This window comes from Polypterus senegalus, chromosome 5 (genome assembly GCF_016835505.1).
Source record: "Polypterus senegalus isolate Bchr_013 chromosome 5, ASM1683550v1, whole genome shotgun sequence".
Lineage (NCBI taxonomy): Eukaryota > Metazoa > Chordata > Cladistia > Polypteriformes > Polypteridae > Polypterus > Polypterus senegalus.
This window is the reverse complement of record NC_053158.1, coordinates 193,993,748-194,010,087: the sequence shown is the minus strand read 5'-3', so window position 1 is coordinate 194,010,087 and position 16,340 is coordinate 193,993,748. Positions and strand designations below refer to the sequence as shown.

The window sequence follows — 16,340 nt, the reverse complement described above, 5'->3', positions numbered from 1 at the left end:
TTGAACATATGAAATGTATTGGTTGGTAAGAACAATGGGCAATCCTGAACATTCATTCTCTGACACACTAACACTGAGGAGTTTCAGCTAACAAATTATTCAGCAGAACTGTGTCAAGAAACACTTACAGGGGCTCCTCTATATTAACAACAATACACCTGTATAATGCCTCACTGGGGATGGGACTGCCAAGTCAGATGTTTGTGCATATCTATCTACAAACCGGATTCCAAAAAAGTTGGGACACTATACAAATCGTGAATAAAAACTGAATGCAATGATGTGGAGGTGCCAACTTCTAATATTTTATTCAGAATAGAACATAAATCACGGAACAAAAGTTTAAACTGAGAAAATGTATCATTTTAAGGGAAAAATATGCTGATTCAGAATTTCATGGTGTCAACAAATCCCAAAAAAGTTGGGACAAGGCCATTTTCACCACTGTGTGGCATCTCCCCTTCTTCTTACAACACTCAACAGACGTCTGGGGACCGAGGAGACCAGTTTCTCAAGTTTAGAAATAGGAATGCTCTCCCATTCTTGTCTAATACAGGCCTCTAACTGTTCAATCGTCTTGGGCCTTCTTTGTCGCACCTTCCTCTTTATGATGCGCCAAATGTTCTCTATAGGTGAAAGATCTGGACTGCAGACTGGCCATTTCAGTACCCGGATCCTTCTCCACGCAGCCATGATGTTGTGATTGATGCAGAATGTGGTCTGGCATTATCTTGTTGAAAAATGCAGGGTCTTCCCTGAAAGAGATGACGTCTGGATGGGAGCATATGTTGTTCTAGAACCTGAATATATTTTTCTGCATTGATGGTGCCTTTCCAGACATGCAAGATGCCCATGCCACACGCACTCATGCAACCCCATACCATCAGAGATGCAGGCTTCTGAACTGAGCGTTGATAACAACTTGGGTTGTCCTTGTCCTCTTTGGTCCGGATGACATGGCGTCCCAGATTTCCAAAAAGAACTTGAATCGTGACTCGACTAACCACAGAACAGTCTTCCATTTTGCCACACTCCATTTTAAATGATCCCTGGCCCAGTGACAACGCCTGACCTTGTGGATCTTGGTTAGAAATGGCTTCTTCTTTGCACTGTAGAGTTTCAGCTGGCAACGGCGGATGGCACAGTGGATTGTGTTCACTGACAATGGTTTCTGGAAGTATTCCTGAGCCCATTCTGTGATTTCCTTTACAGCAGCATTCCTGTTTGTGGTGCAGTGTCGTTTAAGGGCCCGGAGATCACGGGCATCCAGTATGGTTTTACGGCCTTGACCCTTACGCACAGAGATTGTTCCAGATTCTCTGAATCTTCGGATGATGATATGCACAGTTGATGATGATAGATGCAAAGTCTTTGCAATTTTTCGCTGGGTAACACCTTTCTGATATTGCTCCACTATCTTTCTGTGCAACATTGTGGGAATTAGTGATCCTCTACCCATCTTGGCTTCTGAGAGACACTGCCACTCTGAGAAGCTCTTTTTATACCCAATCATGTTGCCAATTGACCTAATTAGTGTTTTTTGGTCTTCCAGCTCTTCGTTATGCTCAAATGTACTTTTTCCAGCCTCTTATTGCTACTTGTCCCAACTTTTTTGGGATTTGTTGACACCCAATCAACATATTTTTCCTTTAAAATGATACATTTACTCGGATTAAACATTTGATCTGTCATCTACGTTCTATTACAAATAAAATATTGACATTTGCCATCTCCACATCATTGCATTCAGTTTTTATTCACAATTTGTTTAGTGTCCCAACTTTTTTGGAATTCGGTTTGTATCTATCTATCTATCTATCTAAAAAAACTAATTTCTCCTTGAGTATAAATAAAGTTCTCTCTCTCGAAGAACAGGAAAACTAAAGTAGTGATAGACAATTAAAAATTATACTCAGTCCACATTAAAAAGAATCTCTGCAGAGGTGTTACAAAAACCCTTTGTGCATGTGAAAGAGAACAAATAGATGATCACCTAACTGTGAAAGAATGAAATTTGGATTCAGTTGTGGTTAGAAATGCTGAAGCTATTTAATTTTTTTCTTTGGTACACTGCATTAAACCCTAAAGGGAAACTGTCTTTTTGCGTGATCTTTGGAGGTCAGAGTGCAGGGTCAGCTATTCATCAGCTTGCCTTGACAAATTGTGTAAGTGGTAGATCTGCTGCTAAAACATGTCACTTCTTGGAGTTGTTGGGCAAGATCAAGAACAAATTTAGGGAAGAGCTTGTTACTGATCTTAACCCTTCATTTATTTTGAACATACTGAAAGACAGAAGAACAAAGCTTAAAAAAACAAGTTAGACTGTATATTACATTTTATATTCAACAAATGGCAAGTGCCAATGAACTCATTAGAAATCCTTATATTATTTTGCTTGTGTCCGTCCGTGCTCGATATAAACAATGGTTGCCACAACTACTATAGCCCTCTACAGAAATAGCGAGGAATCTGTATTCCTGGCAGAACACAGGTCTTGGGCTTATCTGCAAGTCTTCAGTCCTTCAATGTGACCAGTTATCGACTGTGGTATTTGACTGTTTATTCAGTGCATACTTTGATACTGACCAAAACTGCATTAAGACACTACTATTTTACACCTCCTCTTTCCTTCACTTCAACATAAGCCTCCCGATAAAATGAAAAGGCACATACAGCCTAGCTGCGACCAGCAGGAAAGGTCTCGCTGGCCTACATACTCCACCAACTCACAAAAGCAGAAACATCTATACCGCGCCAGACCAACAAAATAGGCAAGATGCCTTAGAACAAAGACAACATATGACAAACCACAAAACGCCATTAACCAAAGATCAGCAGCAGCAAGTCTTGCACCTAGACAGTGAGCGATAAATGAATTACATACACAACCTTTCTGAAGAACAGTAGAAAACTGCCAGATAACAAGAAACATTATGACAGAAAAACTACAGGGATTCCATAACACTGACAACTCAAGACAGGATATTCTGTTTATATTATGGCGTAGGTAATTCCCCATTCATTCAGCTTATTGTAGGACTATTGCCAAGTGACAATGACAAACGTTTAATAACGTCGGAGTTTATTTTCCAGGCCCTGTTTTTACCCATGGCCATTTGTACAGGTACTTACGGGTTACATACAGGGGAATATTTTTGCTGACAATAACGTTTATGCAACAAATTGCTTTTTCCAACAATTATTGTAGACGTCAGTATACTACATTACCTGATGGCCACACTTGTGCCCTGCATTTGCCTTCTTATCCAATATGTTCTGTTAACCTGTTCATGTTACACTTCATATTGTAAATATTTATGCAGTTGTAACTGACTATAATAAATCCCATACTAATCATGTGACTGTTCTAATATCGAGTCCTCTCACAAGTCACTGCTTATTAAAATAATCTCCTGTCTTACAGGAACGTGATGTTCATCTCTCCCTCATCATCATTTCATTAATGCTTTTACTCTTGCGAAATTTTCACAAGCACGATTTGCTAGTCTACTATGTAATCAATCACTAAGGTCGGTGCCGCCAGTCCCACGGAGCAAACTGATTGGTCAGGTTGGCTTTGGTTATGCAACAAAAAAGGAAGTGTGATTGAGAGAGACACAAGGAGGGGGTAAGGGCGAATGAGGCATGCTAAGAGAGTCGCCTTCAAAGACGGCAAGTATGAAACTGGACAGGAGGTGAGAAAGGAGACTCCAAAAAATTGACAGAGACACACACACACACACACACAAATAATTAGGAATTACCTATACACAGAGGGCAAGAGATAGCAAAAATGCTTTTATTATTACCACGCTTATTTTAACTTCACCTGTTTGTTGTCTGGTACAAATTTTGTAACCGATATTTAACCCACTTCTTATTGTACAAATGACTTGAAATGTTGCACACTTACTCACTTCTGATGAAAATACATTAATCAATAATCAGTTTCAATAACTGATCAATTAATCCATGTTAAGAAATTAAATTTTCATATGAAGAATAGTTAAACATTTCACCAACTGATGGCCCTAGTAACAGATAGAAATATTAAAGGAAGTGTTAAAATATTTTATATTACGAGTGATGTATGAGAGACTTATTTTTTACTTTTTAGTACACTTTTAACTTAATATAAGCGTGGTTTTTAAAAAGTATTTTTTATATATATATATTATTTTTGTAGTGAAAAGTCAAGCAAAATGACACCTTTTATTGGCTAACTATTAATTGTTTTGACCAGTATCATGCCTAGTATTTAATAAACAGCATTTTAATCTCATTATTATCGCTTAAATTATTCTGGTACCATCAGGTAAAGAAAGGCTAGATGATACATTTTTTAAATATATAATAAATTCTACATAAAGACACTTTTGAATGTTGAAATTTGCCTAAAATCATTTCTCTGCTTATAGCACTCTTTCCAGATTAAAAAAAAAATGTGAACACATATATCTACAGACAAGTATTAAACCCTAACATAAATGGATAAAAAAGCTACCTTAGTCCAAATTTAAGAAACAAAACCATTTTCCTCTCTGCAGTGCTTGCCATCCTTGATGTATCATAAAATTTTATTCAATCTCAGTCAAACACCAGGCACAGCAGCCAGGACAAATACTTCTTTTTTGCCTTTAAGGTCAAGTCTAATTTTAAGCCTTTCCATCAAGTAATTCATTGCAGCTTGAAAAAAGTCGACTTTGCACAGCAGCTCATATCACGTCTGTTTGAAACATTAATTGAAGCAAAAACAAGAAAAAAAAGAAACTAAACAACACTTACTCAAAGACATTTGGTATTAAAAAAACCTGCTCATAGATAGTATTACAGCATACACCACCAGACTACAATCAAAAACACAGATGTTGACTTCATTACAGCACAGTGCCAGAGACTATGACTATTAAATGCGATCATCTGTGTATTTTTGGAAGTATCTGTTCAAGTAAGCTGAGCCAAAGGAATGTGAGCCATGATTGGTCAGGGAGGAATCGAAGGTTATTGTGAATGACATGACAATCAGGCAGCTCAGCTAGATAACTAGATGGTGCTTTCTAGCTTATTTTCTGCCAGTTTCTTTTTCAAAACAGACAGTGCAGAAAAGGCTCACCTTTACTAGCGAATGGAGGCTTTTTTCACCAAACATTTCCCGCAGGAAGGCCAGATCTTCCTGTCTATCCACATGAGGCTGAAGCTGAGCAGGCAAAGAAGCCAGGAGCTCATAAAGGCCTAGAAAAAAAAAAATCAAACATAATGTTAACAAACATATTGCATTTCAGAAGGGAGTAATGGTAACAATAACAGACATTTTTCAGTTTCATTCAGAGAACCATTCAACTGTTGCACATGAATTATACTTAGGTATGGATATTGTCATTTTTAATTAAAAGTACAGTACTATAAAAATTATTGGGAATCAAAGTTTGATACTCCCCTGAAGGAGTCTGTTGTAAAATACAAATTATAGTACTTTGTTTGGTTGGAACCTCCATGAAATAAAAGGTATTACTGATCTTTATTTCAACACACGCACCCCACTGTGTTTCTGAGAAAAGCATGGCTTTCACATCTTGGCACTGTGTGAAACAATTTGCAAATCATTCTCCTAACTAAACAGTTAAGCCTAATTATTACAACTGATAATTCATTGTAAGTTATATTTCTATTAAAACCATCACACAGATCTCATTAGAACAGCTTAAACTATTCTACAGTAGGAGCACTAGCATATTACCTAATTGAAAGGTCACAAGTATGACCCACTGGTGGGTAATGGAATTGCAACCTGAGATTTAGGATGTTATGATAAAAGGTGGGCGACATGGTGTCGCAGTGGTAGCACTGTTGCCTTGCAGTTAGGAGACCCGGGTTCGCTTCCCGGGTCCTCCCTGCGTGGAGTTTGCATGTTCTCCCTGCGTCTGCGTGCGTTTCCTCCGGGCGCTCCGGTTTCCTCCCACAGTCCAAAGACATGCCGGTTAGGTGGATTGGCGATTCTAAATTGGCCCTAGTGTGTGCTTGGTGTGTTTGTGTGTGTCCTGCGGTGGGTTGGCACTCTGCCCAGGATTGGTTCCTGCCTTGTGCCCTGTGTTGGCTGGGATTGGCTCCAGCAGACCCCCGTGACCCTGTGTTCAGATTCAGCGGGTTGGAAAATGGATGGATGGATGGATGGATGATAAAAGGTGCTGGGTTCTTCCACTCAGAACGCCTATGGTTTGACCCTTCATCATGCAGTGCCTATTAAAAGATGTTTGCCCCCATGGAAGTTTTCACATATTATTATACAAGTGAATCACAGTGGGTTTAATCTGGCTTTTCTGACACTGGATAACAGAAACCGACTCTAATGTTAAAGTGAAAACAGATTTCTGCAAAGTGGTCTAAATTAATTATAAACTTGGGGGCTTTGCCCCTTGCTGGCTTCACTCACCACCCCACTTATTTTCAAATATTCTGAAATAATCACCTCAGGCACTGACAGGGGATACAAAATTGCATATAACTGACAAGCTCCATTAAAGGCGAAACGTGTTGTGTACTCTTAGTATTACTCTCATATATACACACACACATATATATATATATATATACACTGTATATATATATATATATATATATACACTATATATATATATATATATACACTGTATATATATATATATAGTATATATATATATATACACTGTATATATATATATATATATATATACTGTATATATATATATATATACTGTATATATATATATACTATATATATATATATATATACATATACTGTAGATATGCTTATACATGTACATATTAACTGTGTGTGTTAACTAACTGACTCGATTACTCATCAACAAAAAAATTACTTCCCATTTAGCTAAGAACATGAAATTTGCCAAGATGGTACATTTAGATCAATAGCTATCTTTTAAGAAATGCAATGTCAATATATTAGAACTTAAGGGTAAATAAAAAAAACACACACAAGAAAAAATAAATACTCTAAAATCTCAAAAATGCCTTGATGGATTTGACTGAAATTTGGTGACTTTGTAGAAAAAACATCTTTTCAAATTATTTGTTGATATTTGACATTAAAAATAGGCTAGTAACTAGAATATTTTAATGCACCTTACTCTCTCCCCCACCCCGTTTCACTACAGCACTGACAGCATAGAAATGCTGGCTTATGCCAATGTAGGCCATCTACAGAAGCACAATAAAAAAAGAGCAAAGTTCAGCAAAGCTCAAAGAAGATGTATTTATCAAGTGCTTGCCATGTGCGGTGGCTATGAGTATAGTTAATTTTGTGAAATTGATCAGTGAGAGAGGATTTTAATATATATTGACCTCCCCCTTCATCTTATCTGTAACCTTATGTAAATGTTAAAGTGGGGACTACAATTCCCATCAGGCTGCTCCAGACGATTTCATCAGCGCTCATAAACTTTAAATAAGAGCACTGACAAAAAGCTTCATGTCACTAAAGGTAGCAACTGCTATATTTTTTCCCCCCTTAACTACTTTGGGATCGGTCTCTTATTGTCTTGCTGGACCACAAAGTTTATGTTCGAGGAGCAGTGCTTCTCTCTCTCTTTGTGTCCTTAAAACCCAGTTTTACCTTTTTAAGTGCCCGCAGACAGCATCTGAAGACGTAGGGGGAATTAAGTGAATTGAGTGCAATTAGAAGATTGACTGCAGGGGTGTCCCACTGGTGAAACATGCGGTTAGAAATGGGCAAAAATATTGCACAGTTCAGCTGATGAGACAATATATCATAGATAAACTGAAAAAACTACATTTTATTTTTCTAAATGGTGCATAGTCTTACGTTTTTGAAAAAGCCAACACTGTTGTGCACCTGTACATCATCATTAAGGTCACAATACCGATCAACAATCAGCATTATGTGCTTTTTGAAGTAAAAAAAATAAATAAATAAAAAAAAAATAGGGGAAAAATGACAACCAAATCACAACTGAAGAGAGTGAAACACATTTCTTTTAATAGATGATGAAGGTGCTGTTTTTAGAATGTGGTAAGGAGAGGACAGGACAGTGTTTTTGAGTGAGTAAAAGTAATTACTAATTCTTTAGCAATGAATGAATCAACTTTAAACCACTTTAGTAACATTACTGAATACCTCTTTAAAACAGAGTTCTGCTGTAACCTCTTTCACATCAACACCACTATGGACTCTGAATTAATAACATTAGCCCTCGTTTTATTTATTTTATATATATATATATATATATATATATAAAAATAAAAAAAAATATATATATATATATATATATATATAAATATAGAAATATATATATATATATAAATATAGAAATATATATATATATAAATATAGAAATATATATATATATAAATATAGAAATATATATATATATATAAATATATATATATATATATATATATATATATATATATATATATATATAGTGGAACACGGGCCGGACACAGACAGGCAGACATCGTTTTGTCACCCACAGCTCATCTATTTAAACAAGTGCACCACAACCCCCAAAGTCCAGGCCTCACAACCAATGCCTTCCTTTCCTTCAAGCCGCCTCTAAGAACTCATCCTTCTTCAACCCCGAATCAAGCCAATGAAAGGAGAGAGGCAGCCCCTTTTATAATCACCCGGATGTGCTCCAGGTGCCTCCCAACAATCTTCCGCTGGCACTCCCCAGTGTGGCAGAGGTGCCGGCTGTGCACCTGTAAGCACTCCGATGTCCCCGATCCTGTTCCCCACAGCACTTCCGGGTGTGGCGGAAGTGCCGAGGTTCAGGGCTCCATAGGCATTGGGTCACCCCCACGTGCTCTGATTGGGTAGCTTCTAAGCCATCCGCCAATAGCGTCCCTTGTATGAAATCAACTGGGCAAACAAACTGAGGAAGCATGTACCATAAATTAAAAGACCCATTGTCCGCAGAAATTCATGAACCAGCGAAAAATCTGTGATATATATTTAGATATGCTTACATTTAAAATCCGCGATGGAGTGAAGCCGCAAAAGTCGAAGTGCGATATAGCGAGGGATCACTGTACATACATATATTATGTTTCGATTAAAGGTTTTAAAACACCTCAGTTTTTCTTCAGATTAACTCAGTTGAAATGCACTGAATGATCTAAAAATGGTGAAAAGTTAAGCAGTAAACTGCTTTAGGTTAGGAAAAACTGAAAAAAAGTACATTTCAGAGTATTGCAAATGAGCCTTCTTCAAGGAACAACTACTAGGCTACAACCTACAGATGTTCAGCAGCAATTAAAGTAAATTATGCCTTGCAAGTCAAAGCAAACAATTTGCACAGGTGTCCCAACTTGTGTTGATTACTTAAAAACCCTCCGTCTCTCTTAAAGTAGAGTTGGCACAGACTTTGTTACTACACCCTCTGAAGTACTACTTGAACAATATTCCAGTGATAATGGCAAGATAACAGCAATTGACAAATGAAATGAGATAGAGTGCTATTACACTTAGAAGTATAGGCCTTTCATTTAGAGAAACTGCAAAAAACAAAATTAATGAGTGCCAGTGAGTACAGTGGTGTCCTACACAACCCAAAGGCAATTGGAAACTGGAAGAAACTATGATAGGAAGAGACCTGGCAGAGCCAAAGTCTCAACCCAAACAGAAAACAAGTTTCTAAGGGCCCCCAGCTTGCGTGACAGGCGCTTCACAGCACAGCAGCTGTTCTAAAACTTTTGACCAGTAGTGTATATTGTCTATAGAAAGGTACTTAGTTACATAGTACTTCAGATACATCCGATTAACCAATTTCCCAGTTGAAGCCTGGTAACACAGCAAGTGATTTACTACATCTGAAACTGATGATTGCTTTCTTCTTTTTAATCACCACCAAAATGTCTGGAGAACATGTCAGATTAAGCATACAGGATAATAGGAAATAAAATAAATGGAAAAGCCATCACAAAAGGACCTTGTAACTGATGAGTGGGCAGTATTGCTCACTTCCTTTACAGTTATGCTATTAAGATTTGTGTTTTATAGATTACACATAGGAAGTAACTTATAGGAGATATGGGGAAACCTAAAGACCATATTCTGAATAAGATAAAAACATAAAAAGACTGAACTACCCAGCTAAAACTACAGTATTATTAAAATTTAAGCCAAAAACACCTATACTTAAGGTGATTTAAAAAAAGAAAAATCAATTAGCCTGAGTAGATGGGAAGAAAGCACAAAGTTAACAGTGAAAATAGTTTTGAAGGCAGAGAACAACAAGCTTAGTACTGCAGCTACTCCTACAATGACTCAATGAATTAGAAATTAAATAAAAGCTTAGTTATTTGATGTTTGATGGATATCAACAGCTTGTGCAAACCCAGTGGATAGCAGGGAAGTAAAAAATAAAAAAACCTAAGAGGTCCTAACATATTTTTAAATGTAACAGATCACAAAGAAACAACAACAGGCTGAAAATGGTCAGTTTTACATTGATGGCCTAACTCAACAATTAATGTTCAAACAACATAAATTTGAAATGTGAAGTTTACTTCTCATCTGCACTCCAAAAAAAAAAACTAGGACTGATTAACTAGCTGGACTATTTGGTTTTCAAATATACAGCCTATGAAATTATTTTTTCGTTTAACATATGTGGACGTGTCAACATGTCAAACAGGGTTTTCAGATAAAGGTGATATAGAAAAATAAATATGCTATTTTTACATTTTGTAGTCAATTTAAATAACCATAATAGCAAACTTGGCATGTGGAAAACATAAGTACATGCCTACAAAAACCTCAAATTAAAATCAGGTGTACCAGATCAGTTACAAAGATTAGATCATCATTAGAAAGGACCTTGGAGGAGTCTGTCTTATTTAAACCGCTGACATTTAGTTTGGTTTGCTCTTTGTTGTTAAAGTGTGTTTATAACCATGCTGAGATAGAAAGAGATCTCCAAAGATTTCCAAACAATTGTGAATCAACCACTGAACTGTCTGGATTTCAAACACATGCCAACATGTCCAGGCCAGGCTGCCCCAACAAGTTGAGGTCGAGGGAAGAACGCAAGATGCTGAAAGACGTATCCAAGAACCCCAGAATTTCATCATTGGACCTACAGGTAGTTCTTGGCATTGCTCGAGTCTCCCATTACAAAAAGCCTGTACAAATTAGATCTACATGACAGGTGTGCTATGGGGAAACATTTGTTGCCCAGAAAGAACAAGGTGCTCTGGACAAATAAGTTAAAGATAAGAGTTTTTCAGTAGCAAAAAAATATGTCTGGTGAAAACCAAAGATAGCATTTAACCAGAAGGGCCTGATAACCAACCGTAAAGCATGGCAGTGAATATGCTTTGCTGCATCGAGCCTTGGGCACCTCACAATCATAAAATCCACCATGAATTTTTCATTGTATCAGCATAATGTGAGAGAAATTGTCAAACAAATGAAGTTCAATTGAAAGTGGACCTTGCGAGATGGCAATGATCCTAAACATAACAGTTAATCAACCAAGGAAAGGTGGAAAAGTACGAAATGGAGGGTTCTGGAATAGTCGATTCATAGCCTGGTTCGAATCCCATCGTGATGTTGGAGAGGGATTTGAAATGGGCTAAGGAAACAAGACACCCCTCAAACAAAAATCTCACAGCTGAAAAAATTCTGCAAGGAGGAGTAAGAAAAACTCTTGCCCAGTTAATGTCTGAGATTTGTAGACAGTTATAGGAAGTGCCAATTTGAAGCTGTTTCTGCCAAAGTGGGAAAATACCAGTTATAACAGCCAAGGGTGGATTTACTTTTTTCCCTACAGATGGAAATGGTACATCTGTTCATCTTTCACTGAATAAATTACTGCAAAGTCAAATTTTCATTCCTTCACACCCCTTCCCAATTACATGACCTATCTAAAGGCATTGCTTGAGTGAAGATTAAATATTGAAACATCCATAAATGTTTAAAAAAAAAAAAGAAAAACAACATTCCATGAGGTATACTTACCTTTTCACATGACTGTACCCTACTTAAATAAATATTCAAACAACCTCTTGCGGCCAACACCATGCACACCAGCAATAAAATCAGAACATTAGAAACATTTAGGCAAGAACAGGCCATTCAGCCCAACAACACTCACCAGTTCTATCCACTTAATTGCTCCAAAATAACATCAACCTGAGTTTGGAAGATCCCTAAAGTCCTACTCTCTACCACACTACCTGGTAACTTATTCCATGTGTCTACAGTTCTCTCTCTGTGTGAAGAAAAACGTCCTAATGTTTGTGTGAAATTTACCCTTAACAAGTTTCAGACTGTGGCCCCATGTTCCTCTTGAACTCATTTTAAAGTAAGAGTCTCAATCCTTTGGATTAATTCCTGTTAATTAAACTTAAAAGGCTCAGCTGTTTTAATCTTTTCTCATGACTCATCCCCTGCTGTCCTGGATTCTGCCTAATTGCTTTCCTCTGGACTGTCTTTTTTGAAGTTTGGAGACAAAAACTTGACGCAGTACTCCAGATGAGGTCTCACTAGTGTGTTACTAAACATAACCTCCTTTGACTTGTACTCTACAGGTTGTTCCCATATAACCCAAAAATTCTGTTCGCCTTCCCCATGGTTCTGAACAATGTTTAGAAGTTGATAGTGACATGTCCAATACTTCTCCTAAGGCGTACTTCCAGTTTTAAGACCACTGTGTATTTAACACTAGAATTACCAGAGCCTACGAAAAAACTCGTAATTCCGTCCCACCTTAAATCGCTTCTTAAATCCCTTCACACCTCTCCGCCAGCGTCCTTTGTCCTCTAAATGTGCTGATAAAGAGAAGCTAGGAGCAGCCGGCTATTCCATCCCCCCACCAATTTAGAACGTGCACAAACTTCTCTCAGCTCATGCCTTGACTGAGTATCTGGGAGTGAAGTGGAGTTTTAGAGTGGAAATAATAGATCGTTATTTGGAACACACGAATTTCATGTCTGTTCCGTTTCTACAGTAATCTGTGTCAACACATTGTTAAAACAGAAACGTTTTTTATATTCTAGTAGTAGATGACAAAATGTAGGCATAAACTATATAATGTATGAAGCCTGAAGTCCAAATAGCAAAGAAACATTTTTACAAGAATAACACAATTGCGCTATTATTCAAAACATTTGTACTTGCTACATGTAATACTTTACATTTACTTACATAAAATTTCATCAGAGCAGACTCTTTTTTTTTTCTTAAGTAACTACACTCCTTTAATGTGGGTAATGCCATCCTTTACATGTTCTATAACTCTGTGAAGGCCAGTGTGATTTTCTGCTCTGTGGTATGCTGGACCAGTAACATCACCTCAAGAGAGGCCAAGCAAATCAAGTTGCCATATATACTCACATATAAGTCGAGTCTTGAAACGCGAAAAGTCGATCACAAAATCAGACCCCGACTTATACGCCCGTTCAAAAATGCGACACATCTTCTTGCCTCATCCAATCTCGCACCACTTTCTCAGACACATTGAATTTTGTTGCAGCAGTGCAGCTACTAATTTCTTTCGCCACTTCAACGACTTTCAATTTAAAACCAGCTTCATATTTTCTTCTGATCGAACTCTCCATCATAGATAAGAGATGCTCTTATGATAAAAGTGTATGAGGGTGCGAGATACAAAAAACACAAATCAGTGCAAACATTACTTTGGAATAGTTCAAGTATTACCTTGAGGTCACATGGGCACAAAACATAGAAAAAAAGGAAGTGTGCTCCGTGGTTACTCTCTCAGGTGGGTGTTAGTATATCATAATCTCTTAGACCATTAGAGCGAGTTTTCCGCATTCGACTTATACTATATAATTAAAAAGACAGGCTCATTTATGGGATGCACTCTGGAGCAGCTGGAGGCAGTAGAGAAGGAAAGAATGAAGATAAAATTAATGTTTGTTATGAGCAGTGCTGCACATTAAGGGGGCTTCTTGTTGTTTGTTATAAGATTTATTCATTCATTGAGCTTCAGTTAAAAACTACATTTCCTTCTTGGGACAAACACAGTGCTTGCCGTTTGCCTACCTATCTATCATCTCTCTGTTTAGCTCAGATATTATCTAGTTTACTTTTACAGCAATTGAATGTTGGCAAGAAAACACCCAGAGAGAAGAGGATGAGGTTTTGGCATTCCGTTCTCACCTGGGCGCCTCTCTTTTGTCATGCCTGTTGTGCTGGGCATTGATAATAAAGATTCACTTTTATCAGTGGACAAAACACCATAAAAACTGAATCCTGTAAATCTTTACCAGTGGTTGGCAATTATATGCACTAATTGTAGAAACTAACTGTGGAAAACAATCGCATAAACAAGAAGACAACTGCATAAAAACAGACCGGTCTGAGAGGACCTACAACACATTGCCTCTCTCCAGCATCATAACAAAAATAGCAATTTGGAATATTAGCTCTTATTTTCATCCATCCATCCATTATCCAACCCGCTATATCCTAACTACAGGGTCACGGAGGTCTGCTGGAGCCAATCCCAGCCAACACAAGGCGCAAGGCAGGAAACAAACCCCGGGCAGGGCACTCTTATTTTCAGTGTTTCTTTATACTCCTGGTGTTTACTGGAAACTGTACTTCTCCAACTTCAGGTTGTCCCAAAGGCAGTTTTATTTAACCTGGGCACCAAGGTCGAACACCTTCTGGGCACGTAAGTGGTGTTGTTTTAATTAAATGTGCATTGAAAAGCAGAAAGGATTTGCAGAATTGCTAATTTTCCATATTTTTAATTAAGATGAATCGTCAGATAGCTTTAGCATTTTGGTTTATTATTGTTATATGAGATTTTTTGTGTTGAACAACTGAACAAATATTAATTAAAAACATTAACATTATAAATACAATAACATAATTAGAAAAACGTCAAAGCAGTTTAAAGCTACTGAAATCTATTTTAAAACAGTAAGAAGAACAGCCTCCTAATTTTTTTTTTTGCAAAACTCTTCTCTTAAATAGTTTATAGTGATGGAAAACAGGTTTAAATTCCCTCCTTTGTAATTATTGCCTATTATTTTTTCTACTAGAAAATAATACAATGAAACAAGGCAAAGACAGAGGTGAAGAAATCCAACCAGTCTGCTGTAATGTTGACAGGGAATAATATCTATGTAATCTAAATAGCTTTAAAATAAATAAGGAATGTAAAGGAGCTTCAAACGCAAATTAATGTAAACCTGACAAAGGAGAAGGGACAAGAAAGAAACTGCAAGGGAGTACTTATTGTACTAGCCTGACAGCAGGGAATAACTGGAAAAATTACAGAAATGCATCAAGAATAACACATGAAAGGAATATCAAGAAAGGAAAACTAATCATAAGTTCACATCAGGGAATGCAATGTCTGTTCTACATACTGGCGCCACTGGCTCACCGTAATAAAGAAAAATGAAAAAAACAACTCTGAAGAACCTTCATCTCGTTCTGGTAGAAAAATGACATTTAGTTACTAATGAGTAAAATTTTAGTGATTTTTTTCAGCACTAAATTCACATCAAAAAGATAATGAAAATTGAAATAAGTTAAAAAGTAACTTTTATCATCCCGTGACGGTAAATCTATATGAATCTTTGCACAGAATACTAATGAAAATCACTGATTATTTAGTCCCTCATGTATTAGCTATTCTGTAGCACAGTAAAAAACAAACATTTAAAAATAATAAATGCTTAATGCGTCTTTTTCTCATTACCAACTGTATCTTAGACAGCCAAAGTATCTATATTGGAACACAAACTCACAGATCTAATTGGAGAATACACAGTTTTTTCACTCGCATTGTAATTTTAGAAAATACAGTTATTTCACTTTATGATTCGAAAAGTAGACTTTTCTTAAGGCTACCCTTAAAATTAATAATTAAATAAAGTAGACTCCATAGTATACATGTACTAATAAGACTGTTTGAAATGAATAATTTTGTCATTTCACAACCCCAATGAAGAGGTAACTTAGCAGAAGCACAGATGTATCATTTCAAATTATACATACATACTGAGAAATATTAAAGTAACAACCAAGGTCATGAGTTTTCATTCATATCTCTGAGTCACAATTTCATTCCATCCATTTTCTTGACAGCACTTTTCCCACATAAAAATGTACAACAGAAAAAAAAGAAAATCAATAAAGTGGCCTGTGTGTGCACCCTGCCAGGGGCTGTCGCCATGTCCAGGGGTTGTTTTGGCCTTGTACCTTATTATTGCTATGTAGGATTCAGGCTTCAGTTGCCCTGTGGCCCTGCCCTAGAAAAACGGATAAGGAAGATGAATGAATGGATGAGTATCAGCACAGCAAGTTGACTAAGTACAATGTTAATGTTATGTACAAGGGC

The 16,340-nt window shown here is 37.0% G+C and overlaps 1 protein-coding gene across 5 annotated transcripts in view; it reads right to left on the bottom strand.

Annotated features, from left to right (window-relative positions):
• Window positions 1–16,340, bottom strand: part of mpp7a (membrane protein, palmitoylated 7a (MAGUK p55 subfamily member 7)) — a 371,884-nt gene that overhangs the window by 200,032 nt on the left and 155,512 nt on the right. For all 5 annotated transcript variants that reach the window (XM_039753886.1, XM_039753882.1, XM_039753883.1 and 2 more), the window contains exon 3: window positions 5,114–5,232. In XM_039753886.1, coding sequence (XP_039609820.1) covers window positions 5,114–5,232 — 119 coding nt within the window. The remainder of the gene's footprint in view (window positions 1–5,113; window positions 5,233–16,340) is intronic.